The sequence below is a fragment of the Malaclemys terrapin genome, chromosome 10, assembly GCF_027887155.1.
Source record: "Malaclemys terrapin pileata isolate rMalTer1 chromosome 10, rMalTer1.hap1, whole genome shotgun sequence".
NCBI lineage: Eukaryota > Metazoa > Chordata > Testudines > Emydidae > Malaclemys > Malaclemys terrapin.
This window is the reverse complement of record NC_071514.1, coordinates 40,490,169-40,511,425: the sequence shown is the minus strand read 5'-3', so window position 1 is coordinate 40,511,425 and position 21,257 is coordinate 40,490,169. Positions and strand designations below refer to the sequence as shown.

Here is a 21,257-nt window from a genome sequence, read left to right as displayed (position 1 = left end):
TAATGAGCAACTTGCCTTTGTTAAGTTTTTCATTCTCTCCAGGGTAATATTTAGCTCTTATATAGCACTTTTCATCAGTAGATCTCAAAGCACTTTATAAAAGAGGTTGTTATTGTTAGCCACATTTTACAGATGTGGAAACTGAGGCACAGAACGTGGAAGTGACTTGCTCGTGGGCACCCAGCAAGTCAGTGGCAAAGTCAGGAATAGAGCCCAGATCTCCTGCACCTGAGTTCAATGCTCTGTCCTCCATAGCACATGAGCAACTAATGGATTTATCTTAACATTCCCTCCAGGAAGTAGGGAAGTGCTATCCCCAGTTTATAGCTGAGGACCAGAGACACATGGTAGATTTTGTGATTGACCCATGGTCCCACAGAAATCAAACCAAATGCACTGTCCAATAGACCATCCTTCCTCCCTTTCCCCATCCCTTCACTGTCTCAGAAAGGTTCTGGCTCTCATGCAGAGTTCCAGCAGACAAGAGTTTGGAAAGTATCTTTTGTTCTTGTCTTCTGGTGCAGCCTGGGGGATTTGTACTAGGCCTGTGAAGCAGGGAGGCTGACTCTGTATATCTGGGATTCTCATCTCTCCATGGCCTGGCCCGGAGGATCCACCCAGCCTCTATCAACTGACAAATCCAAGACTGTGGGGAGTATTCAACAGGGACCGAGATCCCAAAATCCTCATGGGGAGCAATTAACCAAAGATTATTTTGGTGGTTTCCGTGTTCTACTTCCTTGCCTGTCCTTTTGGGAACTCTCCACACTATCCATTCAGCATGTCTATCCCAGCAAGTCTGAGCAAGGACTCTGGGACTCAGGCCTGCTGAGAGGACCTTCTGCACCTGAATAATGTGGTCTCCTGGGAGTAGTGATCCTTGAGCATGGGAGTCTATTGCATGGCCACCTAGAGCTCCAACCGGCCTGTGCTGCTGTTTGTTGCTTTGCTATCTACTCATCTGGGGGCTGATATGCCTGATTTCCCGCATGTATTTGTTCTGAACCAGGCCAGCGTTCTCTCCCAGCACCGTGGAGAAAGAGCAAGCACGTTGGTGCTGGTGAGCTCAAGCATAACTAGCGAAATGCAGGCCAGCCCCTGGGTGCCAAACAAATGCCTTGCGTTATGGCATCTAGCAGCTCTTTGGCCTGTTTATTGAACCACTCCTGAAAACACGGGGCTTTGACTGGGGAACCAGTTTGCAGATGTGGGCGTGCTCCACAAGCCCTGGGAGCCCCACAAGGAGTTTGCAAGGTTTGAAAACCACCTCTACTGTGGCGAGAGGGAGGATGTGCTGGAAGGTAACACTAGACAGGGGATCTAGTCTCAGTTCTGCCCCAGGGAAGGTCACTCACTCTCTGTACCTCAAATCCCTGCTGGTACATTCAGAAAGCCAGCTCTGCCCTGTCCAGCAATGGGGTTTGATCCTGCTCTTCTGCCCACACCCCACTCTAGCTCTGAGCTTCCCTGCCCCATGAAAACAGGGAACCCTGGTGCTGCCAGAGCCAAGTCATGGTCCTTGATTCCTGGTAGGAGTCTGGGCATGGGACTCCTTGATTCCCTTGATATCTCCAAAGGCTCCAGGCCTTTCATCAAATCGTCCAGTGAATCCTATCCAAAACCGCAGGGCCCTAGCAAACACTTCAGCAACTGCACTTCAGATAAGAGTGATGCAAACAAACCCTCAGCGCCAAAGAAGGGCTTCCAGGAGGAACTGGCAAGGACAAGCGCCCTCCACCGCTGAGCTGCTGTGTATTGAAAAGGGGGGGACTAGCTCCCCCAAACACTCACCCTCCTGTGTGGGAACCCCGGAGGCTGACGGAGGGCTGCTCACAAGTACCCCAGAAAGGCTCTATGCTCAGTTAAGCAGAGCTGCGCAGCACAGGGGATTGGACAGCTCCGGGAAGCTGGTTTCTTAAAAAGATTAAACGCTGCAGAATGCGACTTGTGGCTGCTTTACGCTTCTTAATCTTGCAGCACATTCAGCCCCCGGGTTACATTTCCAAGACTCGGCTCCTCAATGGGGCCCGTGCGTTTAGCAGCGCCCAATCCGACTGGGCGAGAAACCGTCTGGGGCCAGACCGTGCTCAGGACCGGCTGGCAGGGGATGGGGTGGATGGGATTTCGCCCCGTCTCAGGGCAGGGCAGGACTTGCTGTCCCTGTGCCCGGAGGGGGTCTGGGACCCCGGGAGTATGAAGAGAACTAACCCAACGGGGCCCCGGTAGCCCCACAGGGCGGTTCTACGTGGCGAGGAGGCAGATTCCCACCGCCCGGACCGGGACCGCCTCGCTGCGCGGAAAGGGGGAGACGGGGTGTCCGGGAAGCAAAGCAGGCTCCTGGCGAGCCCCGGGGAACAGGCGCTGGGGCCCTGATCTAACTCCCCGCCTCCCTCTGGCCAGGACACAGCCAGCAACTGGGGTGCCCAGCACAGCCCTGCCCGGGGGCAGCTGGCGGAAGCAAAGGGGACAGAATGTGCAGGGGAGGCCAGGTGCCCTCAAAGGGCCAGGGAAAGGAGGCTCCCGTCCCGAGGAGCCTCTGCCCTGAGTCCTGGCCTCGGCGAGGGAAATACAGAGCCAGCCACCCCACACGCGGCTCCCCTGGCAGGCTAGAGCCTGGGACTCAGCCCCTCCCCAGAGCAGAGACCCTCCCGCCCAGCCCCTCCATCAGCGCCCTGAGCCCTGCGCAAGGGACCGGGCTGGGAGGAAGAAGCGTCCCCGTGGCCAAGATTTAATTGGGGGTGGGGGCGCGCGCCGCCCAGAGCTCCCAGCCTCGGTGGGGTGGGGGCTGTGCCTGGCGCTCCGCATTCGGTTTGGGCACCTCCAAAGCGCAGAGCGACCCGCGCCGGGGATGGGGGCTGCGCAGCGGCTGTGCCAGGCTCCACCTGCCGTGGCCGGGCCAGCTCCAGGACGGCGGGCGGCTGGCGCAGCCCGGCTCTCCCCAGGGACGCCACCTGCCCGCAGCAGGACCCTCTGCTCCGCACAGCTGGGCTGCCAGCTGGACTGGCGCCGGCACAGCTCCCACGTGTGAACGGACCGGGGGCGCGGCGCCCTCTGGCGACGCCCTGCCGGCACTGCGCCGCTAGCTCCCGGTCAAATCCCCCAGCAGGTGCGTCCCGCTGCACCTCCCGAACCCAGGTCCCGGCCCTAAGAGGGCAGCACACTCACCTAGACAGCGGGTGCGCCTTGTATGCGGTACCGCGCAGCCCTCTTGTCTCGGTGCCTCCTGCCTGGCCGGCTCTTGGCAGACTGGGGCTGGGCGGCTCCCGCGCCAGGGAGGAAGCGCTGTGGGCGGGGCCCAGCTTCCACATTTGCATAGACACCTGCCCCCGGAGTCTGGCGTGCACCCCGGGGTGGGGCGGGCACCCCGAGAGGGGAGCGGGCGGACTATAAGAGAGCAGCCCGCGAGCTATTGCCAGCACTGCTGGACCCTGAGCGCTGCCCTGCCGGACAGGTAAGCGAGGGGCAGGCGCCCATCCTGGGCTGGGGCTCCAGGCAGCAGGGAGATGCTCTCCCGGCCAGGGCATTTCTGCCCGGAGCGGGCTGCAAGGGAGAAGCCAAACACCCCGAGCTTCTCGGGGTTGCCACAGTGTAGCCCGTGGGGACTGGCTGTGTCCCTGCGTGAAGATCCCTGGGGGCATGACCCGCAGCCCCTTTGCCTGACCTCGTTCCCAGGGGACGCGTGGGTGCAAGGACCGTGAAGCCAAGTCCGGGCTGCCCCCCCCCCCCCCCCCCAGGCAGGGCATTGGCCATACCCGGAGAAGCCCTCGGCGGCCGGGTGGGATTTCATCACTTGCCTTTCCCGTCCGGGGCACCCCAGAGCCAGCTACACCCTCTTCTAGCCCCGACAGAAATTGCCAAGGGAGAATTTTCGTAGGACGCTTTTTGCAAGAGAGCTGGGAAACAAATCGGCCCGTGCCCGCGGCGGGATTCGGAGCGAGATGTTGATTCCGATTCAGGTTTTTTTTTCAACAACCCCCCCACCCCAAAATGCCGGAGTTTGGTTTTCATTCCCCGCCCGGCTTGCTCCCCCTTGATTCCTTTTGCCGCTGAATGGGGTAGGATGAACCGTGCCAGCCAACTTTGCTTTCTTTTCTTTTCTCACTCTAACTTTTCAAAGCCCCTTCACCCTTTGAACACTATCAGAGCCGCAGAGTTCACACGTTTCATTTTTAACACCTCTGCGATTTCCCCCCAGCCTTCTGAAAAATTTCAGGGGAGAAAAAGAGGAAAAACTAACCCCCAGGTCTAGAAATCCTGGATCCAGCACCAGAGACGGGGGAACGCCGCCCCGGCTAGAATTTTGAAAGTTCAAAGAATTTTCCGCTTTCAAAAAGTGAACTTTCCATCCGGAATGAAGCCAGATGAAAATGGTTGTTTGGCTTTGAAATGTCTCATTGAGAAATAATAATTTAAAAAAATTAGAAACCAACATTTTCCTGTGGGGGGGAAAAATATATATATATATATACACATCTATAAAACCCCCTTTTTCATCAGGAAACATTTTCAGTTCAAATGTAGCGACTTACAACGGCCGAATAGTTTCATCAGGGGAAATCTCGGCAAGTGGGCAGGGGCTGATGGTTTTTGAACTGAGAAAATTACCTCGCATGATGGGGCTGGGGCCGGCGCGTTGGGTCCAGCGCAGATTCCTGCCCAGAGCAGGGCATTTCTGCGCGATCCAGAGAATGCCCGGCTGCCGTTCAATGATCAAAGTTTGACGCCGTCTGATCAGAGTATCGGGTTTTTCTCAGCATCTCAGAGCTGCCTGAGCGGCTTTACCAGAACCCGATTCCTCAATTCACACTTACCCTGCGAGTTACCCCACTGGAGTCCCTGCTTGCGAAGGCGAGTGGGTTCTAACTCAGGGCTTGTCTACACGGGGGAATTGACCGGAAAAGCTCTTGTGGAATCATTGCTCTGGAATAAATGTAATTTTATTCTCGAATAATTACTCCGCTTTGGAAATGCGTTAATTATTCTGGAATAAAGTGATTTCTCCTCCGGAAGAGAGGTTCTACATGGGAGCTATTGTGGCGTAGCTTATTCCACCGTAGCTATTGCGGTCAATTTCTCTGTGTAGACAAACCCTTAAACACACGGAGAGATCCCAATCTAGCGCATAGTAAATACGCTAAATTCCTTTTTATAAAGGTCAGAGGTCTTGTCGGGTGTTTATTCGACTGAGTTTAGGTTCCCGTGCTCTGCCCCTTCTAACCTCCACCTATTTTCAGTGAATTGGAATATTCGGAAACTTTCCCCTTTGGGGCTGAACTCTTCCGGGGCCTTCCCGGGGAAACGCAATGATTTTTGCTGGAAAGTTTGAGCAAAATCAGTTTAGCTATTTGTGAGAAAGAGGAGAGTGACAAACAGTCCGGACTATCATGAGATAGAAATACGCTTTTTAAATCTGTGTATTTTCTAAAGAAATCACACAACAATCTTAAGAGATAATCAAACTGGACAGAACAGACCCGGCTGCCATGAAAACTGATGGCAAATATGTATCTAAATCTCCTAGGCAGCTTTGGAAAATGCCAGCTAATACACCTGTGCTCCAGCCAATCTGGGGGGAGGGGGGACTGTTTAGAGCTGGGAACTCCAAGCCAAATCCTGACTCTGCCAATTGCTCCCTCTTTGACCTCGGGCAACACCTGTCACCCCTTTGGCGCGCATACAGGATTCCTGCTCTGCCAGGCGGGAACGGGGGTTATTTGCTGCTGGTAGCGATGTCCAACCCACCAATGGTATTTGAGACCCAGGGCCAGGAAACGGAGCGAATACAAAGCCAGCGTTATAGGTGGAGAGCCAATGCACAGCCCAGCCTGCGGCGGGTCTGAGCGCCTGCTCGCCCGGGAGATCGCTCGCTCCTTCGGGTGCAGTGCAAGGTGCACCGCAAAATACACATGCCCCGATTCCGGCTGCTGCAGCGCCAGGCAGGTCTCAGCTAGTCCCCGCGGAGCGGTGGCTGCCTTAGGGTCCGGGCTGTCCCGGGAAGCGGGAGGCTGAGCAGCGGGGAGCAGAGCGGCGCTCCGTGGGGACGTGGCTCTCCCCGCACCGTCTGCTTCCACAAGCCCAGCCCGCCCCGAGAACGGGGCCGGCGCTCAGACTAGCGGAGCCTTTGTCCGGCGCGTGTCCTCTGGCCCCAGGCCGCGTTTCCTGGCGCCGCTCGGGAACTCAGCCCAGCTCAGTGCGGAGGAGCCAGGGCCGGGAGTCACCCCCGAGCCCCAGGACAGAGTTGCAGCAGATGGTCCTGGGGCCATCCCAGCCCTCGCCCCAGGCCCTCCCACAATGCCCGGAGCGAATCCCAGGCCCGAGGCGGTGCTTAGACACCCTGGCACCGGGCACGTCTAAGTCGCTCTGTCTCTCTCTCAGGTTTCCCGCCCTCTGCCCAGCCGTGCACAATGACTCTCTTCGATGGCGTCTACCCCTTCTACCCTCAGCCGAGGAAGGACTACGCGTTCGATGTGAGCTCCATCATCGTCATCGCCGTCTTCCTATCGCTGGGGCTCAGCTTCCTGCTCATCCTGCCGGGGATCCGGGGCCGAGCGGTGAGTGCCCCCAGCCGGTCCCAGAGAGCCCGAGAGCTCTGACCTGCCACACCTAACCCGTGCAGGCACTGACACCCCCCAGAGCTCTGCCAGGGCACCCCAGCCCTGCCCCACAGCGCCCTGCTAGTCCTGCACTATAGCCCTGCCCCCTGCTCTGCCAGGGCACCCCAGCCCTGCCCCACAGCCCCCTGCTAGTCCAGCACTATAGCCCTGCCCCCTGCTCTGCCAGGGCACCCCAGCCCTGCCCCACAGCGCCCTGCTAGTCCTGCACTATAGCCCTGCCCCCTGCTCTGCCAGGGCACCCCAGCCCTGCCCCACAGCCCCCTGCTAGTCCTGCACTATAGCCCTGCCCCCTGCTCTGCCAGGGCACCCCAGCCCTGCCCCACAGCCCCCTGCTAGTCCTGCACTATAGCCCTGCCCCCTGCTCTGCCAGGGCACCCCAGCCCTGCCCCACAGCCCCCTGCTAGTCCAGCACTATAGCTCTCCCCACCGCTCTGCCAGGGCACCCCAGCCCTGCCCCACAGCCCCCTGCTAGTCCTGCACTATAGCCCTGCCCCCTGCTCTGCCAGGGCACCCCAGCCCTGCCCCACAGCCCCCTGCTAGTCCTGCACTATAGCCCTGCCCCCTGCTCTGCCAGGGCACCCCAGCCCTGCCCCACAGCCCCCTGCTAGTCCTGCACTATAGCCCTGCCCCCTGCTCTGCCAGGGCACCCCAGCCCTGCCCCACAGCCCCCTGCTAGTCCAGCACTATAGCCCTGCCCCCCTGCTCTGCCAGGACACCCCAGCCCTGCCCCACAGCCCCCTGCTAGTCCTGCACTATAGCCCTCCCCCCTGCTCTACCAGGGCACCCCAGCCCTGCCCCACAGCCCCCTGCTAGTCCTGCACTATAGCCCTGCCCCCTGCTCTGCCAGGACACCCCAGCCCTGCCCCACAGCCCCCTGCTAGTCCTGCACTATAGCCCTGCCCCCCTGCTCTGCCAGGGCACCCCAGCCCTGCCCCACAGCCCCCTGCTAGTCCTGCACTATAGCCCTGCCCCCCTGCTCTGCCAGGGCACCCCAGCCCTGCCCCACAGCCCCCTGCTAGTCCTGCACTATAGCCCTGCCCCCTGCTCTGCCAGGGCACCCCAGCCCTGCCCCACAGCCCCCTGCTAGTCCAGCACTATAGCCCTGCCCCCTGCTCTGCCAGGGCACCCCAGCCCTGCCCCACAGCCCCCTGCTAGTCCAGCACTATAGCCCTGCCCCCTGCTCTGCCAGGGCACCCCAGCCCTGCCCCACAGCCCCCTGCTAGTCCAGCACTATAGCCCTGCCCCCCTGCTCTGCCAGGGCACCCCAGCCCTGCCCTACAGCGCCCCACTAGTCCTGCACTATAGCTCTCCCCACTGCTCTGCCAGGGCACCCCAGCCCTGCCCCACAGCCCCCTGCTAGTCCTGCACTATAGCCCTGCCCCCTGCTCTGCCAGGGCACCCCAGCCCTGCCCCACAGCCCCCTGCTAGTCCTGCACTATAGCCCTGCCCCCTGCTCTGCCAGGGCACCCCAGCCCTGCCCCACAGCCCCCTGCTAGTCCTGCACTATAGCCCTGCCCCCTGCTCTGCCAGGGCACCCCAGCCCTGCCCCACAGCCCCCTGCTAGTCCTGCACTATAGCCCTGCCCCCTGCTCTGCCAGGGCACCCCAGCCCTGCCCCACAGCCCCCTGCTAGTCCAGCACTATAGCCCTCCCCCCTGCTCTACCAGGGCACCCCAGCCCTGCCCTACAGCGCCCCACTAGTCCTGCACTATAGCTCTCCCCACTGCTCTGCCAGGGCACCACAGCGCAGCCCCACAGCCCCCTGCTAGTCCAGCACTATAGCCCTGCCCCCCTGCTCTGCCAGGGTACCCCAGCCCCACAGCCCCCTGCTAGTCCAGCACTATAGCCCTGCCCCCTGCTCTGCCAGGCACCCCAGCCCTGCCCCACAGCCCCCTGCTAGTCCTGCACTATAGCCCTGCCCCCTGCTCTGCCAGGGCACCCCAGCCCTGCCCTACAGCGCCCCGCTAGTCCTGCACTATAGCCCTCCCCCCTGCTCTGCCAGGGCACCACAGCGCAGCCCCACAGCCCCCTGCTAGTCCAGCACTATAGCCCTGCCCCCCTGCTCTGCCAGGGCACCCCAGCCCTGCCCCACAGCCCCCTGCTAGTCCTGCACTATAGCCCTGCCCCCTGCTCTGCCAGGGCACCCCAGCCCTGCCCCACAGCCCCCTGCTAGTCCAGCACTATAGCCCTGCCCCCCTGCTCTGCCAGGGCACCCCAGCCCTGCCCCACAGCCCCCTGCTAGTCCTGCACTATAGCCCTCCCCCCTGCTCTGCCAGGGCACCCCAGCCCTGCCCTACAGCGCCCCACTAGTCCTGCACTATAGCCCTGCCCCCCTGCTCTGCCAGGGTACCCCAGCCCCACAGCCCCCTGCTAGTCCAGCACTATAGCCCTGCCCCCTGCTCTGCCAGGGCACCCCAGCCCTGCCCCACAGCCCCCTGCTAGTCCAATCCTGGGCTTCCCCCACCGCTGCATTTGCCCCTCCCCTCTGATAGGCTGCACCTCCTGCTACTCAAGTCCTGGCCTCTCCCCCCTCACAGCAGTTTTGCTGTAAGTCTAATGATATTTCTATTACAGTAGAGCCTAGAAGCCCTGATCAGGATTGGTGCGAGGTGCTGCACCAACATGTGCAGAGCTTCTGTCTCTGTCCCAGAGAACTTAGTCTCATACTAGCTTTGTGCCTTTTAAGTGGTTTTGTTATATTCACTGACTCAGAGAACTGAGGACCTGTTGGGCCACTCCTTTCAGCTGACCCCCCCCCCCCCCATCTCTCTCCTCACAGAGGCTGTATTGGCTACTCCGGGTTATCCTGAGCCTTTTCATTGGGGCGGTGATTGTTGGTAAGTGATCCCTTGAACTAGCCAGTGACACCTGCGGCTGTAAGCAGGGGCACTTCCTGGTAGGGAGGCTTTGGGTGTGTGCACAGGAAGCATGAGCTAGTGATTAGAGCACAGGAGATCTGAGTTCTATTCCCAACTCTGACTCAATCGTCCTGTGTGACCTGGACAAGTCACTTAACCTGTCTGGGCCTCAGTTTCCCCATCTCTATAATGGGCTTGACAGTATTTTAATAAATACATGGCCATCTAGGAATGCTGTAACTGTCACTATTCTGCTCTCTGTGGCCACTCGGAGCTTCTCAGGGAATAGAAATCAAATCCCCCTGTGCCAAAGCACAGCCCCTTATGTGATCTACAGGAGAATGACTGTAAGCAGGAGGGAGGCCTCTGATGCACAGCTGAACAGTTCCCAGCCAGTAGAGGGCAGTGGTGCATGCACACATACATGCACACACTATCGTATTTGCCCCTCTCTCAGAGGTGCTGAGTGTGGCTGAATCCCTGTTTGTAAAGCACACTGGGACCCTTAGAAGGCAGCTGCTGGAGAGATGCTGAGTGTTGTTACAACTGGCAGCACCCGATAGCCCTAAGGATCGGTCCCTGCCATTTTTACAGGCTGCTCCCTGAGTCCAAGTGACACGGGAGCGCTCTGAGGAAATGCAGAAGTCTGGCTCTCAGAGAAGGGGCAAGAGGCAGCGGGCACAGCCCCCACGCCCTTCTCGGGGAGTGAGTCCACCCTCCCTGAGGCACTTGAGAGCCACCACATGCTGCTCTCAGCATAACGAGACGTCCAAGTGCTGCTTGGGCACACAAGAATAATGAATCGTTTTCAGAGCTGAAGCCAAGAATTTCTCTGTCTGGCACCACCCGGAAGCCCAGTTTGGATTCCATAGATAGATACTCCGTCTCTGTGACACACACCCCGCCCCAGCAAATACTGGCGGGGGGAAGGGGGGTTCCTGAGTACTCAGGGATCATACCATTTTGCAAGCCCCCAGTCCTTCTGGACTGCAGTGTGTCTACAGCAAGATCTCAGAGTTTGCCCTTGGGGCATTTCCTCTGAATTCTCCCCCTGGGTGAAAGGAACTGGTCTGGGTTTGTGCCTCCCTAGCAGAAGCAGGAGGTTCAGCCCCTGAGCTTTGCATGGATCTCAGGCGGCTGCTGAAGGCCACCTGTTGCAGGCCACCCCAGCTCTGGCTCCCCTATTCCCTGGCAGTGCAGTGTCATTGGAGCTGGGGTGCTGAGAACTCTAGGGTCTGTGCCAGCCCCACCACTGCCCCCTTCTAGGCCAGTTCTCCAGGGGTCTTAGGTTGCATGAACTTGACATGCCCCATGGGCTGGAGGGGGGACAATTTGATGCATCCCCTCTGCCCCACTCCTTCTTCACACATAGACTCCCAGACCTCCGAGCGTCTCCCCCTGGGGGGAGAAGGAGGAGGAGAGCATTCTGGCCCTATGGACTGAACCTGCCTGAGACAGGAAGGCTGTGCAGGCTCCATCTTTAGAGCTTTGAAAATCTGAAAGGTTCAAGGATGAATAAATGGTTTGTTTTAAAAGAGGGCAGCTCAGCAACCAAGGGGGGCAGCACAGGGCAGCTCAGCACCCTACGTCTGTGCTCTATCCACTAGGCCACACATCCACTGCTTTGCACCACTGCCAGTGACTGGCTTCCCAGGTCCTGCTGGAACATGCCCTAGTCAAGGTGACCCTTTGGATCCAAGATGTAAAGGCTCCTCTCTGCTTCAATTTGCCAGAGGGCCGGGCAATTCTGCCTGGAGGGATCCCGGACAGGGCTAGGTGTGAGCCTAAAGAGCTTATTTCAGTAGTGAGAAGCCAGTCAGGGCCTTTTGGAGCTTGGCTGGCCTCTGTCTTTGAACAGATGACTGCACAGAGTCCATGGGTTAGTTGAAATCCCTACAAACCCAGACTCTGCCCACAGTTGGTGATCATGAGGGCAGCAGCGCCTGGTGCCAGCCCCTGACTAATTCCACCCACGATTCCTCTCCCCTCCCAGCTGTGCAGTTCACCGGGGACTGGGAGACTGGCCAGGTGACAGCAAACACCTCCTACAAATCCTTCAGCCGCACCATGGTGAACGCCGACGTTGGCCTGCACATCGGCTTGGGGGGAGTAAACGTCACGCTAGTAGGTGAGTGCAACGCTGGGATGCATCAGCCAGTGAGATGCGGCCCATGTGCACAGCACGTGGGGATCTCTCCCCAACCTTGACTTTGGACATCGTAGCATGAGCTGTTGGCCCTCACTTTGTTGTAAGGTCACCAACTCCACTACCAGCCGCAGGGGCCTCGTACATCTCCTCTGGCTCCCAGTGCATGCTGGGTACCAGTCTGCTTGCTGGGCCACCTAGATCCATGGTGGGGGGGCGGGGGGAACTGCCTGTAACATGCCTGTCTCTGGTTGGGGAGAGCACAGTTGCTCACCACCCAGTCAGTACTGTCTGACTTCTGGATTCTGGGCCACATCCATGACACACAACCCACCAGAACTGGTCAGCCTGGGAAGAGCTGGGAAGGGGAGACAATGGGGCTTCTCATCTTTCTGGGGTGACTACCCCAAGGCAGGCTGGCGGTATGAAGGGGCAGTAAGCTCAGCAATAGCCCTGCTCTTGAGGTAACTAACTGGCCCCTCGGTTACTGCTCGGCCCCCTGGATCCCCACACACTGCGGAATCTCTGTTCTGCCCCAAGGCTAATGAGACGCTTCCCTTTCCTGCAGGGAACCCAGTGAATCAGATCAATGAAACCATCAACTACAACGAGCACTTTGCCTGGCGCTTTGGCGTAAACTACGACCAAATCTACAACGAGGGCCTGGCGAAGGGGCTGCCCAGCCCCATCCTGTACGTGGCAGAGAAGTTCAGCCAGCAGAGCCCCTGCGGCGTGTACAGCCAGTACAGGATCTCCGGCCACTATGCATCAGCAACTCTCTGGTGAGCCTCCTCCTTCTTCATAGGGAGCCAGACGGTCTTCCTGCCTGAAAGGAGCAGACTGTGCATCCTGGGTTTGGCCCGGGCCTGCTCCAAGTGAAATGGGTTTGCTAGCAAAGCCTGCTGTGCTGGGAGACTCCTCTGGAAAGCCAGACTGGACTCCCATTCCCTAGGAGCAGACATGGCCTGCAGCGGTGCCTGCCTCCCCCCATCCTCCACTGCGATGGGGTTTACACAAGTCAGCCCATTCACAATAACCATACAGCAGCCAAGTCAATCTGTAGCAGAAACCAGGCCCTGGGGGTCACAGGTGTAGGTCCAGGGGGGCTAGAGAGTGCTCAGCATTGCTGAGAATCAGGCAGGTGCTTAAATGTGGATGGAGGAGTCTGACTTTAGGCTCCTGTTTTTGAAAATCTTGGCCCCTGTTGCCTACATCCAGGAAGCATGAGTGGGTGGAGAGACTGCGGGTGAACTCCACTGGGGCTGGACAGATGGGCGAAACTGGAAATACGGTCCTTCCGATCTGACTTGGAACCTTCCTTTGACTTGGAGTTGAGGGTTGGAGCCCACCCCTCTGGGCACAGGGGGCTGAATTTGCTGCAGTCTGCCTCTTCCCTTAGCCTGCCCCTGGCATGGCTTTCAGCACCTCCTGGCCCTTTGCAGAACTACGGAGAAAAGCTGCCTGACTCCCTACAAAGGAACAGCCATGTCCCACATTAGGAGCCACATTCTGTCCACGGGTACCGCCTCTCTGTCTTGGCCCGTGGAATCTGGGAGGGGCATCCAGTACACTGTCCTGGCAGTGCCTGTGGGAAGCCCAGGAACAGCCTGGAGCTCCTAGACCACCCTGGAGGTGAGCGTTCAGGGAGCGAGGGGTTTACAAGGCCAGAGCTTGCCCAGCGGTCAGTTTGGGGCCAAGACAGTGGCCCGTTCCAGCGGCTGTGTGTGGGTCTCATCATTTTGTGGCCTTTCTGTTCCCACCAGGGTGGCATTTTGTGCTTGGCTCATTTCCAACATGCTGTTCTCCATGCCAGTCCTGGTCTACGGGGGCTACATGATCCTGGTCACTGGGGCCTTCATGATCTTCTCGCTGCTCTCCTTCTCCACGGTCAGGAACTCCCCCATGTGCGCCATCCAGTTCGGTCCAGCCTCCTTGCAGACTGTCTACGGGGCATCCTTCTGGCTCACACTTGCAACAAGTAGGCATCACACTTGCTTTGTGCGTGACATGGTTCCAGGAGAGACCAGGTGGCTGAGGAGGAGGCAGATTCGCCCAGTGCACCTGCTGCTTCTTGTCCAGTTCTAAGTCCCTCACAGCCAACCCGTGAGGGTCAGAGCCATCAGCTATGAACCTGGCCGTGTTGCTCCATGCTCTGCAGCTCCCCCTGGGGCTGATGCAATGCACGTGTTCCCACGGAGCACAGGAGCTGGTGTTTTTTCATTGGACGTTTGACTGTGATTGACATTTCTGAAAATGTTTTGATAGAAATTATTAGTTTTGGGTAAAAAGTTTTGGCATTTGGAAAAAAAATGGGATTTTTAAAAACTCGTTTTTTTAACTGAAAACAGTTTTTTAAAAAACTACTTTTTTTTGTTAAATTAAAAAAATCACAGGAAATTTAAAAATCAAAAGGAAAAAATATTAAAATTTTCCACAAAAAACCCCTGTCATTCTCCAGACAGCTCTGCTGAGCAGGCTGTATCCGCAGCTGCTCTGAATCGCTAACACCCAGCCAGCCTGGTCTCCGGTGCTGTTTGGAGAAACAGGCTTCATGCTCAACAAAACGTACCAGTTCCTTTGCACAGTGAAAAGCATCGCTCCTGGCGGTGGAGCGGAGTGGGCTGGCAGGCCACTGTGGGACTTTTTCAGTAGATTGTGGGTTTTGTATGCGCTTAATAGCCGTAGTGGTAAGAATTCCCACAGTCTATGTATGTTCCCAAAACGTCCAGCTGATGGCGCTGTAGGGTGTGGCATGGGATTTGAAAGCAGGGCAGAGCACAGCAGCCCATGGTGCCGTCACTGCAATGAGAGGCGGAAGGTGATGTGATAGTTCCCCATTTGGAGGCCGTTCCCACTTGCCTGTCAGAATACACACAGGGGGCATCAGCTGGGTGGAAGCTGGGATGTGTCCCAGGCTGGTAGCTGGGTGCAATCTGTCGCCCTGCGGAAGGGACATGCTGCTCCCAAGGGGCCCTTCTTGTGTGGAGGGTGCACAGTAGGGGAGTTTGCTGAGTGTGTGTGCGTTGCTTGTGTCTTCCAGGCTTGCTGTGTTTCCTGATTGGGGTGGTAGTGGTTGCGCTGCACCACCTCCGACCTAAGGCACTGAAAGCCTTCTTTGATCTGAGCGAGGACGAAGAGGAAGGGGATGCGATGCTGGGGGAAGCATATGGCAACCCCCACTTCCGGGCAAGCAAAAAGAATCCTTATGACAACTTTGCACTGACCATTGAGGCGGTCTAGAGGAAGCTCCTCCTCCCTCCCTAGTTGGACCCTAAGCACGAGGAAGCAGAGCACTAAGGAGTCCAGATCCTTCTTCAGCTCTCCACCGAGATCGAACTCACATGTCCTGCTGGCACCTGAGAGATCAGCAAGCGCCTTGCCACGCTCTGCTGGGCTGAGAACCCTCCAAGTTCGTCTCCTCTCCAGTGATCTCCAGAGAAAGGGAAGACGCTGCCTCGGAGTTGCGCTGCATAGTCGCTCTGCTCAAATGGGTTCCCAGGGGCCGTTTCCGCTTGCACTTCCACACCCTTTCTGGAGTCAAGTCAAAACTCTCCCTTTTCCCACTGGACTCACATCCAGCTACAGATGTTGAACCCACGAGTAGGGGGAATGGAATCTTGCATGGAGGGGCTGTGACACCCACATATAATAAGTATGTGAGAGACACTCGGATCCTGCAGGCAGGACTGAAGTGCTACTGGCATCCAGTATTCTACGTAACAGACTGAAAAGGCCAAACCTAATATGAAGAATATTGAAGCTTTTTAGTATGTTCAATGAGCAGCTCTGGGCGGGGGGGATGAGGGGAGATCGCAAAGAACAACAATCAAGTCATGCAATGACGATCCCTAATGAGCTGCCTCCTGGTGCAGTCCCGCTGGTCAGCACTATACCTCTCTCTGTTAGGGAGGGCAGCTGGAATATTGGCACAACAAGACAGCAGGGGAGCATTGCACTAAAGCACTGCCAGCAACCAGGTTAGGTACAGCAAGGGGGTAGAAGTACCTTCATGGGGAGCAAACGTTGCCAAGTAAAGGGCTCTAATCTAGCAGCAAAAGGCAGCACAAGAACCAATGGCCAGAGGTTAAAGCCAGCCAAATTCAAAGTGGAGAGAAGGCCCCAGTTGTTAACAGTGAGGGAGCATAACGACTGGCACAAACTCCCAAGGCAGGGGTGGATTCTCCATCTCTGGAAGTTTTCAAGTTCCAGCTGGCACCTTTCTGGGCCTCACAGCCTTTAGGGCCAGAAGGGACCATCACAGCCTCCTGCGTGTTACAGACCACAGAACCTCCCCCACCCACTCTGGCAAAAGGCCCATAACACAAGTTATGGGGCTCAATACAGGGGCAACGGGGGTGAAGTTCTCTGGCCCGTGCCATATAGGAGGGTTACATTCGATGATTGAATGGTCCATTCTGGCCTTAAAAACCGTGTATCCTTGCCTGCTTCAGCAGCCACATGGGGCAGGCGCTGTATGCTGCCTGTAGCTAATAGCACAGCCATGGGCCTAATCCACTTGCTGGAACAAGGGCTTAGGGAGGTTTCACTTTAAAAAGAGATGCATTGGGTGGGTACAAAGCTGAATGACTCCTAAAGCCATGGATTCAGTCCCACGTACCAGTCACACCCCAGGTCCCACGGCTTCGCTGGCACCTGAGCCAGCAAGTCCTCTGTCTTAGGCCAGCCCACGCTCATGTTCCTCCTGTAGCTCTCAAACCCTAGGGGCCACACCTGGGGCCTCGCCCCTTGGAGATCTAGCTCCCTGTTCCCCCTGGGGAGGCAGCACTTGGGTTCACCATCACCTACTGCTTCCAGAGACCCTGCTGTCACCTCCCTGGTGCTGTGAGTCACCATCCTGGGGCCAGCTCTCTGAGTTCTCTGTAAATCTCCCTGTGGTCAGCCAAGCCCCTGGCAAGTGGTTCTATGAATGTGCTGGGGCAAAGGTTTTGTGGGGTAAGTGCCCACAGGCAGGCGAGCTCCACAAAGGAGACACTAAGGCTGAGCGTGGGGCCCACAGGCAGGTGGTCACATGGCAGCACCTGACTGTCTGACAGTGGGCAGGCGGTGGGGGACCATGCCCTGGCTCTGCGTGTCTGTTGGGCAGGAATGCAGGTGTGGGGAATGGGACTGCGCAGACAGCCATGCCATTGTGGGGCTCTCCAGCTGGAGGCACACGCGCCAGTCCTAGGGCTGCACAAAAGGAAAGCAGCGTGTTTGAAGTGGCCTGGCTCCCTTTGCTAAACCTGGGCCTGACCTCAAGTGAGCTATGACCCAGCGCGCAGAGCCAGCGCTGCGGTGTGCAGCCGCTCAGGGGATTGGGCGACTCTCTGTACTGAGTTGGTCCTGAGAGCAGGCGTCACCTCACACTGAGACTCCATCATCTCGTGGCTGGCTCCCCTTGGCTGGGCTGACCTCTATTTATCCGACATCCCCTGCTGCACTTCAACATCTGTGCACATGTGATTTGTGATATGTCTGGGTGAGTTTTGGAGTTTGTGTATTTATGCTAAGAACACCATAATAAAAACAAGAGAAGTGTAGCAATGTGCAGGCTCCTGACCTTTTCTGATTGGCTGGGCCAGCTCCCAGGGGCAATTCACACAGTGGGATCTGAGCCTCCGAGCAACTCCAGCCATGCCCCAGGGCTGATCACTTCTGTGAGGGGCTGCGCTCTCCTGTCTTTTCCACTCCCTCAATAGCACCTCAAAGCAGCCTCCCAGCAAGTGTCAAATGACACATTTTGAAGCAAAGGTGAGATGGGATTTTCTAAAGCACTTAAGTGAGTTAGGAGCACAAGTCACACTGAATGTCAACCCAGGGGCTGCTCTAATTGCACCAGGGTCTGAGAAAGCCCTCAGCAGACCCAGAATTCAGAGGCTGCAAGGTGGTAGAAAGCCTGAGGAGAACAGAATCTAGTCCCCAGTCTCTGAGGCCCAAATCAAAGGTATTTAGGCTCCCCACTTCCACTGAAATCACTGGGAACTAGGCACGTAAATGCCTTGGAGGATCTGGACCCAAGTCATGAGCCCACTATGCCTCTACTTCTTGTCACTTAAACTCAGCTTTCCTATCTGCAAACTAGGTATCTTCCTACCTGAGGCTGTGGGCATCTGACACCTGGCACATTCAGAGGACATTGCTTATGGCAAAAATCTTTATTGGGCAGGGGACCTGCAGCTCAGGGATTACATGATGAGTCAAGACAGTTTCACAGTTCCTGGTATCAAAGGCTGTGAACAGACATGGTGACATCATGATTGACACCTCTCCAGCAGCCATAGCTAGGAGCGGATCATTTACCAACGATGATATCACATTCTCCACACTGTAATGCCCTGAGATCTGTGTTATCAACTCAGAGCTGATAGGTGCTGCCTGATTCACTGACAGACGCTTCCTTTTAGCAGGGATTGTGCTGTATGCTTCCTTGTAGAGGTTGGACACAGAGGCCAAGATCCACAACTGTTCCAGGAATAACGCTGGATTTGTTTAAGAAAGGGTGGCAGCTGTCCTGAGATTTGTATTATCCACTCAGAGCTAATAGGTGCTGCCTGATTCACTGCCAGCCGCTTGCTTTTAGCTGGGATTGTGCAGTATGCTTCCTTGTAGAGGTCGGACACAGAGGCCAAGAACCATACACTACGACCGTTCCAGGAATGATGCTGGATTTGTTTATGCAAACATGGCAGCAACAACACTGAAGCTGAATGGTGACTGTGGGGAGCTAACAGCTAACATGCAGAAAAGTGTGTTGAGGTTCATGGGCTGTTAAGTTACAGCCCAACATCTTAAAAAAAAGCTCATTACATGAGTGAGATGGTAACAGATCCAGCAGCTGATACTGTCTATACTTAAGAACATGTCTGAGATGGCAGCATGACTCTGGCAGTGATTAGCAGATGGTATCCTCTATGGAAATGCCAGTTACTGCTGGAGTGCCCACATATGCCCGCACACATGGGCTGAGCCAGGAGCTCCCTTGCCCTGTTGTAAGGAAGAGAGATGCTGTACAGCACTATATGCGGAGAAGCAGAGAGCTCTGTATTAAGGCTGGCTAATGCTTTCCAATATAAAAATTCTTGGGATGGTTTCTTTCAAGAGCACTTGCACGCCCCTGAGCTGTAGCAGGACTTGAGCTTTGGCCAAGGAATGGTCCTGGGGGTCAAGGAGATTGTAACGATGCTGGTTCTGGCGGGACCCAACTGAGAGTGCCAATTCAGGACAAATTGCTTAAACAGGGCAGTTACAGCCCAAGGCTGGGGGTTTTCCACCTCTAAGGCAAACCAAACCAGCCAGACAAAGAGGACTTTGGTCTCACCCCACTGGCTAACCACAAGTCACACAAGCGATTCCCTTAGACACTCCAGTATCACCACCAGTATCTCTCGTTATGGGGATGAATGGTTATGAAAACCAATACCCCATTAAAAGAAAAAAGGTTCTCCCGATCCCAAAGGACCAAGTCCCAGACCCAAGTCAATATACAAATCAGATCTTACCCCCAAATCACGCTGTTGCCAATCCTTTAGAATCTAAAATCTAAAGGTTTATTTGTAAAAGGAAAAAGATATAGATGAGAGTTAGAATCGGTTAAATGGAATCAATTACATAAAGTAATGGCAAAGTTCTTGGTTCAGGCTTGTAGCAGTGATAGAATAAACTGCAGGTTCAGATCAGTCTCTGGAATACATCCCAGAGACTTGATTTGGGTCATCAGTCCTTTGTGTAGAGCTTCTGTTTGTAGCAAAGTCCCTCCAGAGGTAAGAAGCAGGATTGAAGACCAGCTGGAAATAAGGCATCAGCCTTTTATAGTCTTTTCCAGGTGTAAGAACACCTCTTTGTTCTTACTGTGGAAAATTACAGCAAAATGGAGTCACATGGGCCAGTCCCTGCATACTTTGCTGAGTTACAAGGCGTATTTGCCTTCTCTCAATGGGTCAATTGTATAGCTAATGGTCCTTAATGGGCCATCAGGCAGGCTAGGCAGAGCTAACACCAACTTGTCTGGGATGTTTCCCAGAAGCATAGCATAAGTTTGAAATACAGACAGTATAGAGCCAATATTCATAACTTTAACTACAAGATTGATACACACATATAGACAGCATAATCATAACTAGCAAACCATAACCTTGTCTTAGACACCTAATTTGACCCCCTTTATACAAGATTTGGTGCCACTACAAGACTTTGGTTGCAACCATGTTCTATATGGTCCCAGATTATGTCAATAACGTCACAGAGGTGCCTTTTCCTGGCCTAATCCACCCCGCTCTGAGTTATACACTGTTGAGACACCATCTCCCATCTATGGGTCGCTTGGTTTCAGCAGTGTGCCCCAGAGCCTCAACATTCTCCAGCCCTGGGCATGCACCAGCCTGGTGTCTCACTTCAGCCTGGCACACAGACCTCAATCACCAGCCAGACTCCTTTGGCTTTCCCCTGTGGGCTAGGGAAGGGGCACTGTGCTGGGACCCAGGAGCCCAGGAGCTCTAGACTGTGTCATTCTACAGACCGGAGCTAAGAATTCTGTATCCTTCACTGTTTTTATTATTAAGCTGAGATTAGAACCCATCGTACTATAGCAGGAGGCCCAGTGCCATCCATTAGCCACCGTGCTTTCAGCACTTATCTTTCCCCTTGGCTATGTTGACTGTAAAACAGGGCCACTCAGGCCTAGGTAACCCAGTGTGTTGCTGGCCTCTGTTAACAGCTCATTCACATTCCCCAGCTTTCCGCCACGGCCCCCTGGCAAGGTTAGTTCTGTGGCTCGTGTGGGAGCAGCCTGTACTGACCACTCAGGGTTCAAAGCCTGATGATGCTAGGTCATGAACTGACTGGTGCAGGTGCACATAACTGGAAGTGACTTTTGCCTTTTTCACCCCTAGGAAATGGCATTAAAAAACCATAACTGAGGTTGCAGAATCAAGCACCTGACAGTTGGAAAATGCCAATTTTAACCTTGCTTCTGCAGCCTTAATTCAGCCCCCTTGTGCCTCTGCTTCCCCCACCCAGTCTTTAATCACATGACCACATGCTCTAACCCTGCCTCACTCAGCTAGAAGAGTCTGACGTGACTGGGCAGAGGTCGGGTGGGTTGGTTGGGTGCACACCGGCCTATGGTGGGTGCACTTTGCTGCTGTTCAGCAAACTAATAATGTTTACATGGAATAATAGTTCCCCATAAACCTGGGCTTCAGCCCTGCGGCCTAGCATAGGTCACGTACTCCCTCTGCCCAAGTGCCCATCTTTGGAGGGGAATTTGGGATCTAATCTCAGGTCCATCGCTGTAAGGAGGGACAGGCAGCAGGTCTGAGCAGGCAGCAGCTGCCCCTCATCACAGAAACGCTGGGAGTCACGTAAGCCACCACCAAAGCCAGGGAAAGCAGAGGGCACCACTCCGTTTGGAATGATGGACAAACGTCTGCACCCCTTGTCAGCAGGTGCTAAGCTGAGAGAGCAGGGCAGCAGAATGCATACTAGTGCCGTATGACTTGCAGCACTCATCGAAGAGCTGCAGAGCCACAAGGGGTGTTGTGTTGGGGGAGCAGGGTGGGACGATAGGGTCTCCAATGCACTAGTACCGTGCCCCAGCACAGCGTCCTGAGACAGCCCCAGCCCCTCCCCTGGCTACTAGGTG

General features: G+C 56.0%; 2 protein-coding genes across 2 annotated transcripts in view; one reads left to right on the top strand and one right to left on the bottom strand.

Moving 5' to 3' along the window:
- The window catches only part of DUOX2 (dual oxidase 2), a 44,391-nt gene extending 41,161 nt beyond the window's left edge, over nt 1-3,230 (bottom strand). Inside the window, exon 1 of the mRNA XM_054042072.1 lies at nt 3,166-3,230. The gene's annotated coding sequence lies outside the window, so the exon portion shown is untranslated. The remainder of the gene's footprint in view (nt 1-3,165) is intronic.
- Nucleotides 3,231-3,395: 165 nt separating this feature from the next.
- Nucleotides 3,396-17,157, top strand: DUOXA2 (dual oxidase maturation factor 2). The gene is made up of 7 exons (XM_054042073.1): nt 3,396-3,451; nt 6,376-6,551; nt 9,393-9,450; nt 11,465-11,599; nt 12,186-12,399; nt 13,381-13,595; nt 14,658-17,157. The coding sequence occupies exons 2-7, from the start codon at nt 6,405-6,407 to the stop codon at nt 14,855-14,857; spliced, it is 969 nt and encodes a 322-aa protein (XP_053898048.1). The 5' UTR covers nt 3,396-3,451; nt 6,376-6,404; the 3' UTR covers nt 14,858-17,157.
- Nucleotides 17,158-21,257: the final 4,100 nt, after the last annotated feature.